Genomic DNA, 24,518 nt, shown 5'->3' with positions numbered 1-24,518 from the left:
GCTCCTACTGCATTTATTTGGTCTCTAGCCACCCACCAATTCAACCAATTACATTATATAATACGTGTAGAATTAGTATTTGAAAACAAAATTTTGAGAAATTCTCACCTCTGGCATGGATGTGTGTGATGCCCTTAGGTTAGTTAGGTTTAAGTAGTTCTAAGTTCTAGGGGACTGCTGACCACAGATCTTAAGTCCCATAGTGCTCAGAGCCATTCGAACCATTTTTTGAAAATTCTCGGAGCAAAAAGGGATGACATTAGCGGAGAGGCGAAAACTGCATAACGAAGAGGTTCACGTAGTCTGTTCAAGCCCTGACATAATCAGTATTATTAAATCACGTAGGCTGTGATGGGCGGGTCACGTAGCTCGAATGGATGAGGGCAGCGCGCAGAGTACTGGTAGGGCGCTTACAGGGAAAACGTCCTGTGGGGAGACAGAGGCGTAGATGGAAGGACAACGTGAAAGCTGATTCGAGGAGCCTAGGTATTAAAGGTGAATGGAAGGAAATAGCGCAAGACAGGAACACATAGCGAAAATACGTTGCTGCGGTAATGGACTCGTGTCTGGTATGACCAATGAGCGAGTAAATTCACCACTGCTGAATTATGTATCATAAGTAACACAGGCGTATAAATGGCTTTAAGCACTATAGGACTTGACATCTGAGGTAATCAGTCCCCTAGAACTTAGAACTAGTTAAACCTAACTAACCTGACATCACGCACATCCATGCCCGAGGTAGGATTCGAACCTGCGATCGTAGCACAGGCGTATATACCTTTGTCATAGTATAATCTGATGGTATGTTAATTGTTAATATTTAACTAGTAAGTTCCACGGACTTCATCATTGGAGGTAACAAAGGACTGCCACTGTCCACAGAAATTTGTGCGGAAAATTGCTTCTGACATTACTTGCCGCTCGTCAGATAACGTCAGTCGATTGTTGGGCTGGTGACAACGCGTTGGAGTTAAAAGCAACGCCCAGTACTTACTGCTAGACTGCGGTGCTCATGCAGCTTTTAACTCCTAGACGCGTTGCTACGTCTGCAGTAATTGACGATAGCATCTAATGCGGATAACTGAATCGAATTGTTAGTCACCTGTGGTTACCTGAACACCAGTCGCCGCTGTATTTGCGAAAGTAATGGAAACTAAGGCTCCTTTTACACTTTCATGCAGTGTCAAAATGCTGCTGACTGTAGCTCAAGATTCACATTTTCATGGTTCATCTGTGCTCTGCTGTGGTTTCTAAGAATAGCTGTAATTTCTTGCTTACCTGTAAATCGCATGACCCACGACCTAAGATTACAAAAGTAATTTTGTCCATAACAGTAACAGAGTGAAAGGAAAGGAAGAAATGTAACCTAGTTTTCGAGCATCTAGTTTTCGAAAACACTTCAGATACACATCGTATTAATACATTTGTGTGAACTAAAATCATACTAAAGATGAACGAAATTGGTAACTCAGGGTGAATGCAGTGTCAGATTTTACGAACTTCAGGCCCTCTGCATGATGTTTATTGTAGTTCTTTAGTGCTACTCATAGAGTATGTGGTTGTTTGTTGCAGGCGATGCCATTGTGAGGAGCAAATTATGGGAAAGAAAATATTGCCACCCAAGGACGAATTATCTAAAGTTAGCGTTCTATAGACTTCATGACATTAAAGGAGATCCTAAAATTTTCCAGTTTGTCACTTGTTAGTGACAGCTTGCGTTTCATTCCAAGCTGTAAAATTTTTTCATGAGATGTGGAACAGTTTCATAGTATTGGCTGCCTCTGCACTTAAAAACATTAACTTTCTGTGTAAACTAGTCACCATTTTGACCAGTCACACAAGCAGAGAATTATACTAACGACTAACATTCGGTATTTAGCGGATAAGCTACAGGCAGGACGATAGCGAAGCAGCGGGCGAAGCGTTATAAACCGTGACGCGCAAGACTTCGTGATTCCAATGTTTAGGGCCCCAATTTCTAGCACGAGTTTCGAATTCGAACGGAAACGTGCTACTGAGGTCAGTGGAAAAGGTACTTAACGGAGATGTTGGGAACGCGATAAGCAATATTACGTACGTCAAATAATCTGAACGCGCGTTCGGACGTGGAAAGGTAGTTAATACCAGTCATCAGAACTAGTGTGCGGCTGACACTAGCATTTGCAACTAGAGCGCCTTGCTGTCGGCCGTTTGTGAACTGTTGGAGCCAACGGCACGCGGCTTTTCACGCCACGCATAACGTTCAATATGATGCGATAGGATCGTGTGTAAATGTATCACAGCAATGCTTTCCACGTCTGCGATGGAGGCGGCGTAGTTACATTGGATTATAGTACAAATAGTGACAAACCTAGTCTGAGATCAGACTTGGTGGAATGGCCACTGGTGCAGTATCTATGCAAACCTGTAAGAGAAATTAAAGATGCTTGTACGGCGGCTGGAGAAGTTTAGCGCAGAATCTATTAGTAACATTTTTCCGAAGAGTTAATTGGCGGACGTGTACCATACTTGTCGGTCGAGCCGACATGATTTAATCCACCGCAGTGGTAGACAACAAATTGGTCTACTGTTCGATCCCCTGTCGGTCCTAAAATTCTTTTCCCACTTTTTACACATGTAGCAACATTTATTAATGTGAGAAATGCTGAGTTAAACCATGTTTAGGAATATACCTTAAACTGAAGGTCCCTTCTAACCAGCCGGTTCAGTCAGTTCAAAGGTCAGAGGAGGGCAACAGTGCCCTACCGTGCCTATTGAAACACTATGCTGCTCAAATAAACCTCCAGGTCGACATTTATCTTTTAGGGAAAATAAATTTCGTGTAACGAAGACCTGGCGGCTATGGTGGAGCTAGACTGCACGGAAAATGTGAAAGTATGAAATGAAACGATTGTCTTCAACGAAGGTTGTACATGGCAGCTGTCGACCATCAATCTGAACATGCTTAGTAAGGTTATCGCATAGGTTGCCGTAATGGGGGTTGGATAAGGCTCGCATATTGTAATGATAGTCACAATAATTAAGTTTCAAAAGGTTGTGGAGACCTATTACTCGGAACGTCTTCCCTAGTAAGAACAGGCTTTCTTAATCAAATTTCCAACGTCTTTTAGATTACGAAAACAGTAAATGGAAATGAAGTATATAAAAATTAATGAATTAAGCGAGGGAGTTAAGCATTAATCCAGTCGCGTAGAACATGTTACTCAGTGTAGAGTGCTAGTGTAAGCGTTACAAACCCGGGCGCTGTCGTAGGTATGTTCCGTTTGAAAATACACTCGTCCTCTATAGCGCGGTAGACCAGACGTGAAATGGAAAGGAATAATCCCAGCACAGACGGTAGATAACGTCAAAACAGGTTTAGCGGACAAGCTGCATGCGGAATAATACTCCATGGACCGCTGAGCAGTAGTTTGTTGGTGAGTGGAAAACATGATTTAGGCCACCACCATTGCCTGTTGAATTATCGCTCAGTTAACTGATGCCATCGCTATCCCACACTGCACAATAGTGAAAAAGTCGTCTCGCCCACGAAAGTAGCTCGACCTGGACCCAAAGGAACACATGTGGCGCCCTCAAGCCACTGTCCCGTAATCTACGGGATTCGTGCAGCCTGGTGCTGCACACGTCCGGAAACCTAGCAAGTAATTATCGAATTCGTGCTACGCACGGGCGCTACTCCTTTGCGTTATACACGCTGTTAAGCAGTTAGTCATAAATGTTTCAGCTCCTGAGATGTCAAAATTACAGAAGCTTCGTGACATTAGCCTTCGGTTACTGCCCTCCGTTGCAGTTAATTTGTAAGTTCAATACAGGTAAAAATTAGCGTCTGGTCGCGTAACATGTAATTCGTGGCGTGAGGGTTGCGTGCCGTTTGACCTTGACTGATAATTTTAAAACGCTGATGCGCAGAATGATTCGAAAGCATTGGACAGCTGCAAATCAAGGACTCGCTAAAATGAGGTGTAATTTTTCAATTTGTGTCCTACAGGGATTTGGTCGAAGTCGTGGCAAGAACTGCGTCTAGAGCCACGTGGATCTTAGTGTCCTGTTTGTTTCCGTTATTCTATGGCAGTTAACATCTGCAGAAGTCTTCCGCTGACAAGATTTCATACCTCTTTTTTTCTTTTTTTATATTTTAATTCTTGGAACGGATAGAATAACCGTTGCAGTAAAGAAAATACTTACGGCAGCATTTATTTTGTACTGCAAAGATTTCAGTTACTTTCCTTGTGGTTCCAATCAGTGCACAACGACGAAACAATGCATAATTAGCACCGATCTTCGTACCTGCACCCCTATCAGAGCACTGCAACCACATTACTGCTCGCCTGCGTGCTGGTAAGAGTGTTGAAAGTTTGCAGAACACCTGCAAAACGCAGTAAGGTGTAGAACCTTAAATTTCCTTAGGTAGCTACGCTACGGTTAGAGGCAGCAGAGCTCCATGCGTAAGACCAGTCTCACATATAGAAGACACTGCTGACGCTATCCGCTGGGCTTTGTATGCAAATGGTTGCGGCATCCTGGCGAGTGCGTTTACCCCAGGCCCTGGTCCAAAGCTTGCCACACGCCGAACGCTAATTGTCTCAGTATTACGTTGGCTGAAAGATAAAAGCGAAATTCCATTTCCAGTGTGATATGCTGTAGTGAAGCACCCAGAAGAGGGTATGTTCTGGTACTTAGATTGCTACAGAATAGTTCACCAAGAATTTGGGAATATGGACCACTTGGTAGTATGGCATTGCATCCTCTGTGGCCAGATTGCCTGCACTGATTCAGCTGCGAAGGGTCTCGTAAAGCCGTTCTGTTAAGAGGCAAGCTTTTCCGCTTCGTAACTGGTCATTCATCTTGTGGGGTCTGATGTCAGAGCTGGGCCCATACTTTTTGTCGGGGTTAGACGTGGGGATCTTGCTGGCCACCATAGTTCTTAATGACGAGACAGTTCATAAAAGAAACGTTACTTGCGGACGAGAATTTTCCTTTGGAGATGGCACCACGATACTGTCGCATGAAGGATAACACATAAGGACGCAGGATGTCGGTGGTGTAGCGTCGTGCCCCAGTTCCAGCCATGACCTGAAGTCATACGCAATGACTTCCCATGGCGTGACCTCGCGAGATAACAGCTGTGCTTCTCCAGATCACAGGAAAAATACTTTCCCCTAGGTCGCCACAGCTCGCGGTTCTGCACTACCTTGGATGACCACCATAGCAATTACACTGAACGCAATGCAATGCCATTCACCAGCAGTCGACGATTTACTGTCACCGCACCATACTAACAAGGGGAGGCCGCCAATTGTGAAATTGATTCGATTCATACTGCGCATAATAAAAGCTCATGGCCAGAGGTGTAATGTGGCAAAGCACCAAGATTCAATTCTCAGCCGTTGTCGAGAAAATCGACATTTAAAAGAAACCGTTGCGGTGAAATACTCTCTACGATTAATAATTCTATACAGGGTCGTGGCGCAGCGGTAAGCCCTCGGGTTCGTACTCCGAAGGTCGCCGGATGCAACCCTTTTTTTAGTATTTGTTTTTCATAATTATATATATATATATATATATTTGAATTACAAAAAACTAATAATAAAAAAAATTGCATTTTGCGAGATTCGATCCGGCGATCTTGGGATTACGAACCCGAGAGCTTACCGCTGCGCCACGACGCTGTAGAAAATTATTAATCGTCGAGAGTATTTCACCACAACGGTTTCTTTTAACTGTCGATTTTCTCGACAACGGCTGAGAAGTGCATCTTGGTGCTTTGCCACAATACACCTCTGGCCATGAGCTTTTATTATGCGCAGTATGAATCAAATCTGAATTTCACAATTGGCGACCTCCCCTTGTAAGAGCCGTTCGTGTTGTGAATGACATCTTGTACATTGGTCAGAAATTCCGAAGTTCTGCTACTGCTGTTCTCAAATCAACAGGTTGAGATGACCCACTTTAGCAGTTGTCCATTGCTTGGTCTCTGCTGGCCAAATGGAGATCCACAATCCAAATATTTGGCACTCGTACGCGCCATCTCCGTGTGCTTCAGTGATCACTCACCCTTGCGACGCTTCGTGTCCCTTAACTGCTCTATCAGGCCTGGTAAGGACACTAGAACAACACTAACGCTCTTCATTAGACCTTTTGTCACAAACAATTGGAGCTCTAATTATTTACATACCCGTTTGTCAGGCAGTGTATACATAACGCGTAAGCTAAATTCTTAAGTTGATAAAACTAAGAAAAGTGCGTCTTGAATAGAGGCGTAGCCATTTCGGTAATAGGTAATGTGCAAGCCGGTTTGTTGTACGCCAGACTGCTGGTTTTTTCCTTCATAGAAAGAGGCTGACCTTACTGCACTGGCGTGTATGTTGCTGAAAGTAGCTTAGTTATCGGTTTCTCTTCCGTAGCGTTAATCAGGCCTCGTGCAAGCTATCCTTATTGGAGCACAAAGGCTGGATCCACCCGCCACTGCGATCTCCAAACGGAGGTTTATGTTCAGTCGGTATAATTGTCATGGTTAAAGGGGAAGAAATACTGTGACAGGGTGGGAGGTGAGAAGAGTTTGCATAGTTACTGATTATATGTCGAAAAAGTGGAAGTTAACGTAGCTGACGGTGGCAAACATATAAAAACTGTAAACTTCACTGGAATACATGTGGGCTGAATGCAAGGTAGAAATGTTAGTTTCTAGAATTGGAGAAGTGAGCTAACTTCCATAGACAGCAATCACTACCCGATATTGCCTATATTAAGATAGTGAGTTTAAAAAACATACGCTTTCGTGTTACTGCTTTATTTTGAGCGTTGCGGTCTCTGGATTTTCTGGTCACAAAAAACCTCGATTTCTTAAACCAGTTGTGGAAGTAACAGGCATTGCGCCTAGCTCTGATACGTAAAATATTGATGTTCTCAGTAAGTTATCTTTTTCGTGAATTAAATGCGGCGGTACAATCGCACTCCAGCAGCTAAGATTTGCTTGTATTAAGTCTGAGAGAGTTACAGGGTCACATGATTGACTAAATTCTTCACTCATTGGAGCTATTATAACCTAAACAAGGTTGGCATTTCAGCACTCACATCTCTACAGGTCCCTAGCGCACGACGGAAGGCGTTTGGTACAAATTCGCGGGTGGAGCGATGGTGCAGCAACTCAGTACGCGCCCTGATCTGTTCCTATGAGCTACACAAATTTCTGGCAGATCTGTTACATAAACTTCTTTGAACTAAAGTTCTAAGTAGATCGCCCTGAAGTCACTTTCGTGTGGTCGGTTAGTAGCCTGCTATTATCGTAGGATGTCGCTGAATAGTCTTTGATTCCTACTCGATAAGGGCTTGAAAGAACAGGGCAATAACTCCAGTTGACAACTTATTTGCAGCACAGTTAAAAATGTCGCACTTCCTCAGAATCATCCTAAGTCGATCATTCGCTTTTCCTATATCACGTGTTACCCCATTACAGAAAAGTTGGCACTCTTCACCTCTGAGGCATTTAAATATGATTCCAGTAGCTTAACAATCCTATTACGTTAGTGTTCTTCACTGTATAAGAACATAGAATGGTAAAACTGCTTTGCATCCGTGGGTTGGTTTTGACGCAAGTTCTCCACCAGGAAATGATCCTATTACAGATGGAATGCTCGTGATCTCTGAACAGACAACGAAGTCGTTTCGCATTCCTGTAAATCGTCCGGCGACGGTATTTCCTTGTAGACAATAGCTTTGGAAGCGAATTGGCTGTGGCTATCAAATTAGCTCTGTTCGGAGGTTCTCATCCGTCATAGGCTATGTCTTCGGAAAGCTTGTGACTGTGTCGATTAATATTAAAGTACGAGAACTGCACCAGTTAACGTTTTTGAGTAGTCTGACGCGTTTCAAAAATTTATTTCCATTTTACAGTACTAAGAGTTCGTCGTGCTATACAGGGCATAAAACGAAACTGTTCTCGTATTTACTGTTATTAGCGTGTGGCGAATTCGTGTCTTACTGAAATTGGGTGTGGCGCACGCAGTGTTAGTTTTCCCAGCACATCCTCGTGTGAGATATACGCATGGTCAGCGAGGACGAGGCAGTGAATGACTCACAGCCAACCGCTTCCGGCCAGCTGCGCCGCGCCTGCGCACTGCTGTCACTCGCTACACCGAATGTGTGGGCCGATGGCGAATGGAGTCACATATTCTCATGTCGCAGAGTTGGAGGCCGCAAGCACGTAGTCCACATGGGTTGACGTACTTGCACGATAGTTCGGAAACACTTCATAATTGCACGAATACTATATTTTTAAGTGCTTCACCCGTATATTGCGCCTTAGCTCGGTGTTACACTATCAAATTTGTCTAATATTTGTCCAAAATCTTTCTCAAAGATAGTTGATGGTGTAATAGGGAACTTTGTCAAATGTCGTCCAATATTTGATCAAATCTAGGGCCTCGCTGTAGATTTGGTCAAAGAAGTTGCTAGTCTTCTGTTCACAGCAGTGTGACATGTTACCATATGGAGCGCTAGCATAGCTGCATTCTGTCTGTAGTGTTTTTGTGAACATTGCCGTTAAATATAATTTGTGTGTGCCGACAACTACAAAATTAAGAGATGTATGAAGCTGATGATGCGCTTTACAGCGTGAGGCACTCTGAATACGAAAATAGATTACGAAGATTAGAAACATAACCTAACCCTCTCCGGTAATGTTGCAGTGAGCCTGTCTTCTGCAGATTTGGTAGTTCTTAAGTGAATATTGTTCTTTGTGATGTGAGGATATACTTCATTGAGCACATACAGAAATGTATGCTCATACATTCTTAAGTAATTGATATACGACTTGACGTCCGCCACTATAAGCTCACGTCTCACGTAACAAGTTTTGTTGAATGCTTTTATCGTGTCGTCGTAAACCCCACGGCTTCACCCAGGTATGTTTCCTTCCCCCCCCCCCCCCCCCCCCCCTCTTCCGCATATGCACACAGTGCAGTTGTGGTGCAAGCAACTGCAGCGGTCAATAACAAGTTGTCAGCCCTCTTGAACTTTGACGAAAAATATGACAGTGTAATACCCCTTCTAGCGCTACGTCAAAGATCTTTGTCAAATATATTTGACGGAATATTTAATCACATCTTTGATCAAATCTTACACAAAGAAATTTGATAGTGTAATACCGTCCTTAGCTTTGTATTGCTATAGAGAATTTAATGTGCCTAAGAAGTCGTAATCATAACCTCTGCTCTGCCAGAGGACTGGGAAATAATTTTCATTCTGAAAATGCTTTTTCTCACATGTCAACCAACTCATTTAGTTACTAAAGGTTCCTGTAGAAATCGCTAGCGTAAATTAACTGGTTGCAACCAAAAGACGCGTTCGGTTAAATATTTTTTACGCATGTAAAAAGACTCGATCACTAGGCACGCCACACAGGGTAGAGCAAAAACAGAACTTGACGTCTCAGCACGGTGATGGAATGTGGAATGCAGCAAAATTTTCAGATAGCCTACACATTATCGTATGACTACTGGCCGGTGGGTGGTCCGGCGGTCTTTCAGAACGTGCCAAGAGTTTAGGAGAGGGTGCCCTCGACGATATCAACTTCATAGCGATGGTAGCGTAAGTTCGAAAAAGTTACTCCAAGAAGTACTTTTTTCACTGACTTCAAACTTGCTGATTTTTTGGTGTGAAGTAGAGGAAAACTTCATTAGGGCCCCATCAGGCTACTGGTTTCCTGCTTCTGATTTTCCCTAGAAACATTTATACACGCAGAAAACTGTCGCTGCCACCTATTCATCCGAAGACCAGTATCAGTTGCAAAGCGATTTAGAAAAGACTGGTGTATGGTGTGGCAGGTGGCAGTTGACGCTAAATAACGAGAAGTGTGAGGTGATCCACATGGGTTCCAAAAGAAATCCGTTGGAATTCGATTACTCGATAAATAGTAAAATTCTCAAGGCTGTCAATTCAACTAAGTACCTGGGTGTTAAAATTACGAACAACTTCAGTTGGAAAGACCACATAGATAATATTGTGGGGTAGGCGAACCAAAGGCTGCGTTTCATTGGCAGGACACTTCGAAGACGCAGCAGGTCCACTAAAGACAGCTCACACTACACTCGTTCGTCCTGTTAGAATATTGCTGCGCGGTGTGGGATCCTTACCAGGTGGGATTGACGGAGGACATCGAAAGGGTGCAAAAAAGGGCAGCTAGTTTCGTATTATCACGTAATAGGGGAGAGTGTGGCAGATATGATACGCGAGTTGGGATGAACGTCATTAAAGCAAAGACGTTTTTCGTCGCGGCGAGATCTATTTACGAAATTTGTCACCAACTTTCTCTTCCGAATGCGAAAATACCGGGTGATGAAAGTCAGTATAAATTTGAAAACTGAATAAATCACGGAATAATGTAGATGGAGGTACAAATTGACACACATGCTTGGAATGACGTGGGGTTTTATTAGAACCAAAAAAATACAAAAGTTCAAAAATGTCGGATAGATGGCGCTTCATCTGATCAGAATAGAAATAATTAGCATAACAAAGTAAGACAAAGCAAAGATGATGTTCTTTATAGGAAATGCTCAATATGTCAATCATTCCTCAACAATAGCTGTAGTCGAGGAATCATTTTGTGAACAGCACTGTAAAGCATGTCCGGAGTGATTGTGAGGCATTGGCATCGGATGTTGTCTTTCAGCATCCCTAGAGATGTCGGTCGATCACGATACACTTCAGACTTCAGGTAACCCCAAAGCTAATAATCGCACGGACTGAGGTCTGGGGACCTGGGAGGCCAAGCATGACGAAAGTGGTGGCTGAGCACACGATCATCACCAAACGACGCGCGCAAGAGAGCTTTCACGCGTCTAGCAATATGGGGTGGAGCGCCATCCTGCATGAACATCGTACGTTCCAGCAGGTGTTTATGAGCCAGGCTGAGAATGTGATTCTAGAACATATCGGCGTACCTCACCCGTCACGGTAGCAGTTACTGACGTTTCGCTGTCCAGCGCCATCTGACATTTTGTGAACTTTTTGGTCCTAATAAAACCCCATGTAACTCCAAGCATGTGTGTCAATTTTTACCTCTATCTACATTATTCCGTGGTTTGTTTTCAAATTTATACCGACTTTTTGACCACCCTGTACTTTGTTGAGCCCAACCTACATAGGTAGGAATGATCATCAAAATAAAATAAGAGAAATTAGAGCTCGAACAGAAAGGTTTAGGTGTTCGTTTTTCCCGTGCGCTGTTAGTGGAATGGTATAGATGGTATGATTGTGGTTCGATGAACCCTCTGCCAAGCACTTAAATGTGAATTGCAGAGTGATCATGTAGATGTATTAAACATAGCACTCGTTCACTTTCTGTTACATGCACGCAACTTGGGGTCTGACGATTTGACGTTTTGAAATTGATACGGTGCACGTTGTGAGGAACACAATACTGTTGCAGAGGAGGCGCGCAAGACGGGCACGAGCGTGCTGGTACACTGCCAGGCCGGCATCTCGCGCTCCGCCACCATCGCCATCGCCTACATCATGAAGCACAAGCTGCTGAGCATGGTGGACGCGTACAAGCTGGTCAAGTCGGCCCGGCCCATCATCTCGCCCAACCTCAACTTCATGGGCCAGCTGGTGGAGCTGGAGCAGTGCCTGAGTCAGCGGTCGTCGCCGGCCGCCGCCGCCAAGACGCCGGAGGCGGGCCCCGCCGCGGGGCTGGCCGCGGAGCCGGCACAGGAGCAAGCCGCCCCCGCAGCCGCCCCCGCCCCCACTGCCGCCATCGCCGCCGCACCGTCGCCCGCGCCGGCAGCCGCAGAGCCGCCCTGGAGCCGCCACAAGCCTGCGTGCGTCGCCTGAACACCATCGCCACGTCTCCGCCCGCACCGGAGCCACCGTGTGGTTTTTTAATCTAGTCGTTTCCTGTCATGAGAAAAAAGGCTGTGTTTACAAACTGTGTGTGTGTGTGTGTGTGTGTGTGTGTGTGTGTGTGTGTGTGTGTGTGTAGGGGGGCGTGCGCGGTGCGGCGGGACGCGGTTAGAGATTCTATCTCCGCCAGTGCTAGTGGCCGTTTTCTGCCTACTCGAACGCTCTCCACAGAGTTGTGTAAGTACAAGGTGTATGTGTAGCCATGAAGAAGCTGGACGTGAGCTGTAAAGATCGCGCGTACTGACGCTGTGCAATGCTCTTGTGAAGTGTCGTGGAGACCTGCTCCACCCTGGAAATACGTGTCGGACCTTTAGAGCTTTAATATTCCGAAACTTTTACTTTCCCCACAAAGTTTTCATTGTGCTATTTAGTTCGACAGCTCTTCTCGAAAGCGCATCTACTGGCAAATCTAGGTTTGTAGACGAAGTGTTAGTTTTGTAATAGCTGTGTTTGAAAGATTCACAATAAGCTCTGTAGATTCCCGTATTCAGATTACCGTCTAGTGTTTGTGCTGGACGTGAGGATGTGTGGAATGTCTGTCTTTGGCCTGAAAATGTCTGTACCCTTCTGTTCTAACAGAACATTTCTTTTGCAGTTCCTCAATACTTCTAAACCCCTGTAACGGGTTGTCAGAGCCACATGTTTGCCACCCTGTGTATTGTAAGAGGACACCGTGGAGATTCTGTGGGGCTATAGAACGGCAGTGGTTTGCGAAAAACTGTTATGGTGAGATAGTAATAGTGTCACAGTGATTCGTATTACTGCCGTAAAGACTGGACCAGAGGATCCTGTACTTCAGATTGCTGTTATCCTTCATTTTTGCTTCAATTTTGTTGTAGCCATATTTATTGACAAACAGAAAATTGATATATGACCAGCGAATGTCATATACACGTACTTCAGAATATTTACAAAAGTATGCCTCAATATAGTGCCGAATCGGACACGGGCGTCCTCCGCAAGTGTGGCTGTGGCTGTACCTCTTGAGCTCTAGCATTTTTCTACAGACGTTACTTAGTCACGCTACAGTGAGTTGTATAACTTCACGATTTCACTCGAATATATTGTTGTAGAGTAATGTAACTGCTTTGTGCTGAAAGTAATGTTATTGTGCGTGACTGAAAAGAATGCATTTTTATTCTGAATTTTGACGAATGGGAACTTATTTACTTACAAATGAACGCCTTTGGAGCTATATCAAAAATAGCTCAGAATGGTTTGTCTGGACTGTATTTCCCATAAGGTTAAACTGTACTTAGGCTGCGGAAGAGTTTATTTAAGCACTGTAACATAGTTAGAATATTCTGACCTTTTGGGTTATTAAGTGACTTTGTCCGTGATGTGACTGCAGATTTGTCAGCGTTGCTGTAGGCTTTAAAATGTATCGAACATTTTTCATTTGGCTTATGCCATAATAAACTTCCTGTGGTGTGAATGCATTCTGTGGATCCACTATTGGGTGTATTACTGAAACCTTTGGTGTAAAAGTTCTGAAGATGTTCAGAGTGATATGCTATGTAATAAGCCTTGTATGTAGGAATCATTTATTTAGTGAGGTGTGTAACTCTTCTTTTACCATCAAATGTGTATGCTTCATTGTATTGCCACAATTAATCCAAGATTCAGTATTTTTCATTGAAAATAGATGCACATATTTTGTTAAAACTGATTTTGTGCCTTCATCTGTCAGCTGAGTGATAAGATCTGCTGTACAGTGTATTTATATTTGGAAGTTGATTAGCTGTGTCTGCATGGTCGTCATTCCAGTGGAGAAATGTTTATAAATGTTAATTGAAATATAAAGTAATTTGATCTTACTGGGGCTTATTACTTAAATGTTTCACTTCCCATTCCTATTTTACAAAAAAAATTATGTACATGGAATTTTCATTGTGGTTCCCCTAGTATCTTGAGTATCACATTGTTTACTTTTACATGACAAACATTTCAAAATGCATTTTAGTAGAAGGCTTCACATAAGTTTGATGCTTTTCTGCATTATGATATCAAATGAACAGGTAAGTTTCCACAGCAACTTCCAGTGGTTTGACTTCCAGCACATGAAAATACTGAAAGCATTTAATTTTGTTTGTTGTGCATCTGATCATTCAGCAATATCCTGTTACTTCAGAATGTGGGCTCATTTTAAAAAGGAAGATTGATTTTTGCATTAAATGTCTGAATGTACAAGGTAATGTACAGTTCTTAGTGTTACTCCGTTGAACTTCAGGTCGTGTAAATATTCATGCCAGTGTGTGTTTAACAACCATCACTTACTACCAGTGTTGAATTTGACCTAAAGAAGACATGTTTAAGTATCACTGAGACAGCTGCACATTGCATTCACTGTTCTCGGCAGGCATGCGAGTTTTGATCCTTACTTTGAGGCTACCCTTCTGTTTACACAGATGCAGATGTCTCAAAGATTAATCAAGAGGTAGAAAGTAAATTCCACAATGTCATAATTAATCAGGCATGAAGCCTCTGTCTAGTGTGCTCAGTGGGAGTGTGCCAACACTTGTTTCAGGAATGTTCTCTCCTGTTGACAACATAGTGCATTAAACCTTCTTACTACATTTGGTAATGAAAGAAAGAGTAAACATTTTTCTTAGTGTTCCCCTTGTGTGTGTCCAGTGTCAGGGCTGATTTTAAGTGTCCAGAATCACTTGTACATGAAGAATTTGAACTAATGCCACTAGAAATTAGGCTTCACCAAAAATTGTCACTAATGCTGATAAAACTGTTTGCTACTAATCTGGGTGGTCTTGATTACCTTCTGGGAACCAGCGACATGTCTTTGAATGTCCATTTTGGAATAGCTTTGTTTAATTTATGCAAGCACTTGGCATTTCCTTAAATTGTTCAGTGACTCTTATTGATGTTGCACACAAACTTGAGGTTTGATAATGTCCTACAGTCCTTTCAGCCCTTGCTTACATTTGATTTTATAGACTGATCAGTAAAACACCAACAAAAATGAGCATTGAGAGCCTGGCAGGATGTCACACTGTTTGCACTGCTCCAAAGCTTGAGGCCACACAGTGCACTAAGAATGCTGAAGATATGTTTACTTAACTTGTAGCCAACAATGAGTCAAGGTTCTTTGGGTATTGTTTGTACAATGCATACTGCTTACTATAAAGCTTGGTTTGCAACAGGAACCTCCTAAATTTCATTGGCAACTGCTAATTAAATTTGGTGGCACAGATACTGCCATATGAATTGGTTTTGTACCTGACCTTCAGTTACTCTGCAAGAACTGAATTCCTTTGTAACATCAGCACTATCACTGTTTGCTCAAGTCATTCAAATAACTTGAAAAACCATGCTATGACACATTATTAAAGCTCTTTTTCTGTTTCTGCGTATGTTTGTCAGTGATACCCAAGACAAGGGTATTGACATTAGTCACCAATTTGACCTTAAATACACCATTAAGTTATTGCAAAGTCCCAAATGTAAACTCATAAATTTTGTTGGTGTTAGATGAAGAGCTGCTTCCTTATAGTGTCCACAATGCAGACCTTGAGTTTGGCATAATTGAACTTACTGGGAATCATTTTGTCCATGTGGAGACTATTTTAAATTTGCAAATCCAAAAGCTCATGGAAGTCTAAATATGGTTTCTTCTTTGTTATAAAATGTGCTTTGCAAAACATTTTCCTAATTCTTCCAAATATCTCAGCTTACAGGTTTTCTAGAAAATTTTCTCCTTGCCTGCTTAAGTGGACTTAAATTCTTATATTTAAGAATTTTTTCTCGGTTAACAGAGCTTGTTCACTTTCACAAAATGAGCACCAAAATAATACCCCATTCATTAGAAATGTACTTCCCTCGTCATTGCTCACTTGTATACTCTGCACATCTGTACACATGGAACATCCCAGCTTGCCTTCCTTAGGCAGTAACAACTCACTTTCATCATAGTCTTTCTATATACTAGAATTCCGACAGATGTTTTTGTAGTGGACTGGCAAGACAGCCAATCCAGTGACGGGTAACCGAAAGGCACGCGCTTAAACTCACGCAGGCTGGTGTGAGGTCTGAAACAGGATACGTAATGAATGCTATAAACAAAAGTACGTAGCGGCTGGAATACTTAACTTTAATCCACAATTGGTGAACATTGGTCTTGTTACTGTACATGCTACATTAGATACATAGCAAAGGATAAATGGTGCCTTGCTAGGTCGTAGCAATGGACGTAGCTGAAGGCTATGCTAACTGTCGTCTCGGCAATTGAGAGCGTAATTCTCAGTCAACCTTTCCTAGCAACGTCGGCTGTACAACTGGGGCGAGTGCTAGTAGGTCTCTCTAGACCTGCCGTGTGGTGGCGCTCGGTCTGCTAATCACTGATAGTGGCGACACGCAGGTCCGACGTATACTAATGGACCGTGGCTGATTTAAAGGCTACCACCTAGCATGTGTGGTGTCTGGCGGTGACACCACAGTTTTAGGACTACAAATAACAAGGAATTACTACACATAACTTGCTTTAACATCAAATACCTGTGTTGATACTATTTGTATGTGATGTGGATGTCTGTTTTTTCATTCTTTCATATCACATGGATCATTGTTGTTGAAACTCTGGAAATCGATCTACTGAAGCAATCTACTATGCTGAAAACATGCCCTTCAATTATTAGCACAACTTGCACACCTATCACTTAACGTAATATGCGAGGCTTTCAAATACAAATGTAATTTGTAGAAGTGTAGAAGTCGGTAGAACTGTTCATTGCATCTGCAACTTCACTAAGAACAAAACTCAGCTGCAATACTTAAGCTGGATGTGCCATAACATAAAAGCTGCTGAAAATGGTACTGTGAACGTACAAACCAAAGGCGTGACAATGACACAAGTAATAGGTATACTGTTTGCTTCACACTGCCACATTAGTGGAGAAGAGGTGTTGCATCATTGAATGCAATTTCAACATAAGGTAGTGGGAAATGGTTTTTACTGTCTTGATTTCAGACGAGTTCATTTGCATCATCAGTGGAAGGAAGAAGAATTTTGTTAAATTTCTGTGAACATGGTACACATCTCTTAATATCTTGAGTAGACATGCTGCCTGTTACATAGGTCATACATTTTGGTCTTACACTTGTACGAGTCAGCTTTATCAGTACATTTTTGTTTACAATTTTACAAAAGGATAAAACAAATTCTGAAGTACAAATGCATATACACAGTTGAAACAAAACTTGTTGCTAGCTTTGATAAGATAGACAATAGGTTGTGGCTGTAGTTAAATTTGAAATTAATAGAAAAAATGAGATGGCATTCTGGCTGAGATATGTGATGGTCCCTTCCATTATACCTTGTGAGTGTATGGTTACATCTGTCGTCTTGACAGTGATGATACTTAAATTGGAACCTAATTAATACAATAGTCTCCAAACAGTAACAGTGAAAATAGTCAGACAATTTTAAATGTCGGTAAGCTCAGTCGCGTGGATGAACTCGGGAAAACTTAAAGCCTATCACACCCGAGGCAGCAAAAGAAACGTCGCATCTTCAGATACTGTGTGTTGCAAAATGGTAAAACAGCTACATAGTTAAATTATCTGACTGATTTGATTTAGTGTTGAACCATTGCGTGCTTTTGCTATGTTCGTATATTTATCTCCTCCACTTTGTGTGGGATATAGCATCAGATTCCATGTGCTTCTGTGTTGTACACTATGTACTGCTGATTAGTCTGATATGGAGCCAGTCTTACTCTAGCATATGGTCACTCCTGTTCATATGCTGCATGTAGTGCTCAAGATACTTCATCTGTGAGTTAGTCAGCTTGTCTGTGTATTAACTGTTGATCCTGGGTCCCTAAACCCTTCTTGCCGTAAGGCATAGTAGATAAGTGTTCAGGTGTGCCATTCTCACAACAGGCACAAGTGTCTTTTAGGCCAGACCCGTGGAGATGAACAGGATGTGGGTCATGGAACTTGAGGAAGTGCGCAATTCCATGTGTTGGATTTATGTATTTGAAGTTCATCCACTCTTATACTAGGGTAGAAAGAGTAGGCTCAACTATCGGTTGTGTCCCATTGTCTGCCATGTATCAATTCTCCCATTGCTTAGTTGCCATTTGTTGAAATGTATCTAAAATGACATTGTGCAGTAACTTGACATATGCCTGATGCCATGTATCTCATGTTCATTGCTACATTTTTCTCATTGTGTGGGTGATTTAACAATGCTAGATTGAAGTCATAGCTAGTGTTCTAAGCAAGCATATTCTGAAGTGTATTCTATCATGACCGTACTTGAATTGAAGGCTAAAAATACTTTAGAAATAAGCTGCTACATATAAAATAGTTATATAAGACCCCTGAAAGAACAATACTCCTGGCATTATTCGTAACACTATGGAAATGCTGATTAATTTCTTTATCCCTAAATAACCCCCTACCATAACAAAATGCACACATTGTTTGGCTTGTTTCTATACACCAGTCTGACATTTGATGGAAATGACAAGCTGCTGCTCATACGACATCAATATTAGACACACATCCATGAGGCTGCCTGTGTGCAGCAGTCAACACAACAGTATAGCGCATAAAAATTTGTATTTTTGTAAAAGTGAGAAATTGGCTTCTTGCTGAACTGAAACAAAGATTTGAGAGCTGACATCATTAGAGAAGGAAACCTTACTTCAGGATGCAAGACTTCGTAAGAGTTTGTGAAATTAGAGTGTTACTCCTTGTTGCTGCTTATGTTTGGCACAAAAACAAATTTGGTGCACACTCCACTAAAGGTTAACTGTAATGTTGGGTTGCTCAGTGAGGGCTTTCTGCTTTGTTCATGAAGATGCTATCATGCTCTTGGCTCATGGACTCTGCACTCACTATAAATACCTTACATTTCCAATACAGCCAAACAGGTGAGATGGTTCACACATTTCTGGCTTAGATGACTGTATAGGTCTATACTGTACATCTTAGTGTGTAAAATTTAGTGTGCAGTACATTTAAAATAACAAGTGCTTTGGAGTTTCTGAAGATAAAAGGGTGCAAAATTTACCATTGTGTCAACTGTTAGCATCAGGATGATGCAAAAGTGTATGTTTGAATAAAATGTGAGATGAATCAGAAGATAACCCTCTATGCACACTTCCCACCAGAGGGTTCACTTTAAAAAAAGCGGGGGGGGAGGGGAAGAAGAGAGGTGTGGTATCTTCCCATTTGTCATTTTCATGGTGTCTGTTTTGAGTTAGAAATTTCCTACACTCTTAAAACAAAACTTTCAAGTCATATCCCAAATGATGAAATAGTTAGCACTGAAGACAAAGAAAAATCCTAATTCCAGTTGATTGTGCTAATTCAGTAGGTATGGATGAAGTTCCATAACATTTTTCAAAATGCTAGAATGTCTAAATTTGCCATAATGGGAGGGATTAAAGTTGTAGCAAAGGTGCTTCGTGTGATGCTCCTGGTGACCTGGTCAAAACCTGATTCTCTGCAAAATTCAGCATATCTGATCAAGTCAGTTTCACTGTGTGTATTGGCAAGTTCACAACATTAAATGTTAGTGAAAGAAAGTATAGTAATGAGTAGTTTGGTAATGGACCAGTGCTCAGGACAATATTTGGAGGATACCTCCCATTCTGGCAGACACCTTAAGATAACTAGAGAATGCTGCTGTGGTGTTGAGGTCTAGTGTCTTGTACACCTCGTTAGACAGGGCAGTGGCTTTCCCTCTGCCCACATTTCAGTACATTGTAACATTAAATAACTCCTGTAATTAATCCTTGTGTGTTACACAACCAAGGAAACATCTGCAGTTTCCTTCCAAATTATCACATGTGGTGGTACATTTCCCTATAAGAGATTTTTCAAAAAGTCAGTCGAAAGCCGTTTGGATGGCAGACAACAGGCAAACCAAATTATCAGCAGTGGAACAGCCTTGGTGAAAACCACCCTGTGACAGAGTCAGAAGACGATGTATATTACATCGTAGATCAGTCTTAGCTCGTGGAGTCGGCGTAAGGACTTTGAGAGTGGAGCGGTTTGCGCGTGGTTGCGAGAGATAGAAATACTTCGGAGTGCGGTCTTGTGAGACTACTGAGGTTCCTGCAGTGGAGATGTAGTATGCTTTTAGAAGTGAATATCTCGTGAGCTATGTTGTCGCTCATAACTAATTATGCTAAGACTGATCTACGATGTTATATACATCGTCTTCTGACTCTGTCGCAGGGTGGTTTTCACCAAGGCTATTCCACTGCTGATAATTTGGTTTGCCTGTTGTCTGCCATCCAAACGGCTTTCGACTGACAACATCAAGTTATTGATGTCTTTTTATGACCTGCAAAAGGCTTATGACATCACATGACGATGCCACATCCTTGCACATTACATGAGTGGGATCTCCAGGGCCTGCTTCGAATTTTGTCCAGAACTTGTCACATCATACTTTCCAGGTTCTTGACAGTACTTCCCACAGTATCCTCCAAATCGAAGAGAGTGTGGTCCCACACGATCCTACATTAAGTGCCCCCTCTTTTCAGTAGCCATCAATGGTCTTGCAGCAAGTGTGTGGTGTCTTCATTAACACCCTCCTTGAACACTGACAATTTTTTGCTTTTACTATTGCTCATCTAGTGTGGGTATTCCAGAACGCAACTGCATGGTGCCATTCAAAAGGCACAGTTATGGTCCCTCACCTGTGGCTCTTAGTTTTCTACTGGAAAGGCTCGCATCATGCTCTTCTGTCACCATCCTACTGTTCATTCACAACCAAACTTTACTCGATGACCAGTTGCTCAATGTAGTGTTGACTTAATGCTTCTTGGGACTGGCCTTAAATGCCTGGCTGATGTGGCTTCCCCATCTGCTCTAACTTAAGCAAAGGTGCTGGCTACACCTTAATACACTTTGCTGTCTCAGTAACACCAGCTGGGGATGCAGACTGCACTACCCTTCTGCAGGTTTACAAAACCCTGATCTTGTACCATCTTGGTTACGGGAGTATGTCATATGGTTCGGTATCGCCCTCAGCATTGCGGTCACTGGACCCAATACACCATTGTGGTGTTAGACTTCCAACAGGAGCCTTTCGAACTAGCCCTGTGAACAGCCTACTTGTGGAGGCTGGGGTCCCTTCACTACAGATCAGGTGCCAACAACAGCTACTCAGTTTATTATGCTATACATGTTATCAGCTCCCCCAAGCATCCAAACTATCATGCCGTTTTTCTTATCAGGGAGGTCCAGTTCCCACAACAGAGACCCAGAACTAGAGTCACAACTGCAGTCCAACTACGTCTTTGCTCTGAACTCAAACTGCCCCACTGTTGCCTTTCGTTATAGAGCAATCACGTACATCATCATGGCGTGTACCTCGAACTTGATTTATACTTCAGACTGCAAGATTCAGTTGATCCACAGTGTTTAGCCAACTGTTCCTGGCTGTCCTTCATGCAATCTGAGGTTCGGGAAAGATCTACACTGATGGCTCAACAATTGGTGGAGGAACTGGTTTGCATACACATATGCAAGTTGCAGTAAACTTCGCTCCTTACCAAATGGACGCAGTGTCTTCACTGGTGAATTGATAGCCATCAAACAAGTCCTTAGTCATGCTTTTTCGTGCACTGACAAGATACTTCTAATCTGCAGCGACTCCCTGCACAGCCTTCAGGCTATAGACCAGTGCTACCCCCGTCACTCTTTAGTCACGACGATTCAGGATCTTCTTTCTGACCTCCATTAAGCTAGAGAGCCAGTCGTCCTTGTTTGGACTCCTGGACATGTGAAAACCTAGGGAATGAACATGCTGACCACTTGGCCAAGGTGGCTAGCGGGATGCCGATTTTAGAAATGGTGGTCCCAGAACTGGACGTTCAGTCAACTCTATGCCATCAACTGTTTCTACTCGTCTCTGCTAGGTCAGGTTCTTTGAACTTACTGACTTTTCTGGCCCAGGGGTCCCATGATGGCTCTTGCTCGATGGTCACGTCTGGCCCATACCCTTCCCATCTTTTTATTATTCTTGTTCTTTTATGTTTGTCGTTTTTAGTGTTTGATCTTTCTTAAAATTTTATCGTATTGTCTATGCTGCTCGTTTTCTTGGGGTGGCGGATGGTGACATGATGGTGCTGGGATGCAGAAGGTGTGTCTTCCACCTCATACCACGCTCCATGGACCTCCAACTGCCTCGTGGCCAGAGCGGCTCGTCCAGCTTAGCCCTCTCACTCACCTCTTACATCTCCATGATTTTATCTCTGTGTTATCGTATCTTGTTTACAATCGGGCTTCCCAGGATTTGACTTTCGTATCCTTCTTCTTATTCGTGGGTCTTTACAGATACGATGAAGGGACTGACGACCTCACAGTTTGGTCCTTTTAACTCTAACAACCACTCAACCTGCATCTGCGTCTGCATACTGAGCAAACCACTGTACTACTACTACAACTACTACTGGTTATTTCCTTTCCTTTTCTACTCGCTAATACAGAGAGAGAAAATTTACTTTCATATGCCGCTGTATGAGTCCTAATTTCAGGTATCATCTTCGTGGTTCTTATGCAAAAGATACGTTTACAGCAGTAGAATCGTCCTCCAGTCAGCTTTAAATGCCGGTTGTCTAAATTTTCTCAAGTGTTCCTCTAAAACAACGTCACCTTCGGATTCCCACTTGAGATCCCGAAACATCCATATAACATCTGAAAGTTGTTTGAACTTACTGGTAGTAAATGTAGAACCCCGCCTCTGAATTGCTTCGCTGTCTCCCTTAAATGCGACGTTGTGCGGGTCCCAGACACTCGAGCACTACTCAAGAATAGGTCGCATTAGCATCCTATATGTTGTCTCCTCTACAGATGAACCACACTTTCCTGTAATTTTCCCAGTCAACTAAAGTCAACCACTTGCCTTCCCTACCATAATACTCACAATATTACGGATTGTTTTTCCTACTCATCCGCATTAACTTACATTTTTCTACATTTAGAGCTAGTACCATTCATTACACCAGCTACAAAGTTTGTCTAATTCATTTCATATCTCCCTGTAGTGACTCAACCTCGACACTTTCCTGTACACCACAGCATTATCAGCAAACAACTGCAGATTGCTGCCCACTCTATCTACCAGAAAATTTATGCATATTGAAACTATTAGATGACCTATCACACTTCCCTGGGGCACAGCTGACGATGCCCTTGTCTCTGATGAACACTTTCCGTCGAGTTCTATTATTTAGGAATTCTTCGTGCCACTCTTCTTTCTGGGAATGTTCGTTAACAGCATGCAGTGGGGCACTCTGTCAAATGCTTCTCGAAAATCTAGAAATACGGGAACTGCCTGTTCCCCTTCATCCATACTTCGCAGTATATCATGTGAAAAAAGGACAAGCTGAGTTTCGCATGAGCGATGCTTTCAATACCATACTGATTCATGGACGTAAGCTCTTTCACTCTCAAAGAAATTTGTGATACTCGAAACTCAGAATATGTTCTAGAATTCTGTAGCAAACAGATGTAAAAGATATTGGTCTGTAATTTTGCGCGTCCGTTCTTTTACCCTTCTCACATACAGGAGTCACCTGCGCTTTTTTCCAGTCGTTTGGGCTTTGCGCTGGGTGAGAGATTAGCAATAAATGCAAGCTAAGCAAGGGACCAGTGCCGTAGAGTACTGTTTGTAAAACGGAATTGGAATTCTGCCCGGACCTGGCGACTTATTTGTTTTTGAACTATATCAGCTGTTTCTGTGTGCCGAGGACGATTCCTTGTGTGCCATTCATACGGGACTCTGTGCGATGGCCAAACGACAGTATGTCTGTACGATTCTCCTGTGTGAACAATTTCCTAAATACGAGATTTAAAACTTCTCTAATAAACCACGCAAGTATACAGTAAAAATTTAATATTTTGGGACACTTACTGTATAACTGTAAGAAGAATGCAATTTAGAGCAAAGTGACTGCACATCATTCTTCCAGAAAGAGCCCTTTGTGACTGAAAATATGTTCAGCTGCCAAGCTAGTATCAAGATTTTTGAAATATAAGTATGAAATTTTGAAAGCTTGGAAAGCACATTTGCTATAATTTTAGATGATCCGGAAAGGGCATCAAACATTAAACATATGGAAGAATTTTGACATTTGAAATAATGGAGGCCTTGCTATCACAAACTCTACATTTCACTAGACTAAGCTTTAACATGTCAAATTCTTTGTGGCAGAAGAAATTAAGAGCGAAACATTGAGCTATTCACATAACTTACAGGAATGCAGGCAGATGACGTCGGCGACAGCCGCTGATATTTCGACTGGAGCACGCCCTGTCGTTTTCGAGGCATGACTGCACCAAGTAAGCACTTTGCAAGGCATTTAAAACTTCGGTTTTCGGAGAAAAAACACACACACACAAGGGCGCGCGCGCACGCTGTAGACACTATCACCATCACAAACCAAAGATGACCAGTGTCAGAAGCTATCGATAGTGAAATTAATAAATCACAGGTGAGATAGCATAAACACTGTCTTTCTTGTTTTTTTTTGGCAATGGAGAGAGCTGAATTCCATGCAGAATTTAAACAAAAGCCACCATCTCTATGTATATGGTCACCTGCTAATTTAATTTAAACTGCTTCCTTGGTA

The 24,518-nt window shown here is 42.5% G+C and overlaps 1 protein-coding gene across 1 annotated transcript in view; it reads left to right on the top strand.

Moving 5' to 3' along the window:
- The window catches only part of LOC124722729 (dual specificity protein phosphatase 10), a 228,982-nt gene that overhangs the window by 194,053 nt on the left and 10,411 nt on the right, over nt 1-24,518 (top strand). Inside the window, exon 5 of the mRNA XM_047247870.1 lies at nt 11,435-11,710. Within this exon, the coding sequence (XP_047103826.1) occupies nt 11,435-11,710 (276 nt within the window). The remainder of the gene's footprint in view (nt 1-11,434; nt 11,711-24,518) is intronic.

Source organism: Schistocerca piceifrons, chromosome X, assembly GCF_021461385.2.
Source record: "Schistocerca piceifrons isolate TAMUIC-IGC-003096 chromosome X, iqSchPice1.1, whole genome shotgun sequence".
Lineage (NCBI taxonomy): Eukaryota > Metazoa > Arthropoda > Insecta > Orthoptera > Acrididae > Schistocerca > Schistocerca piceifrons.
Note: the sequence above shows the minus strand (reverse complement) of the source record. Positions and strands in the feature narration are given on the sequence as shown.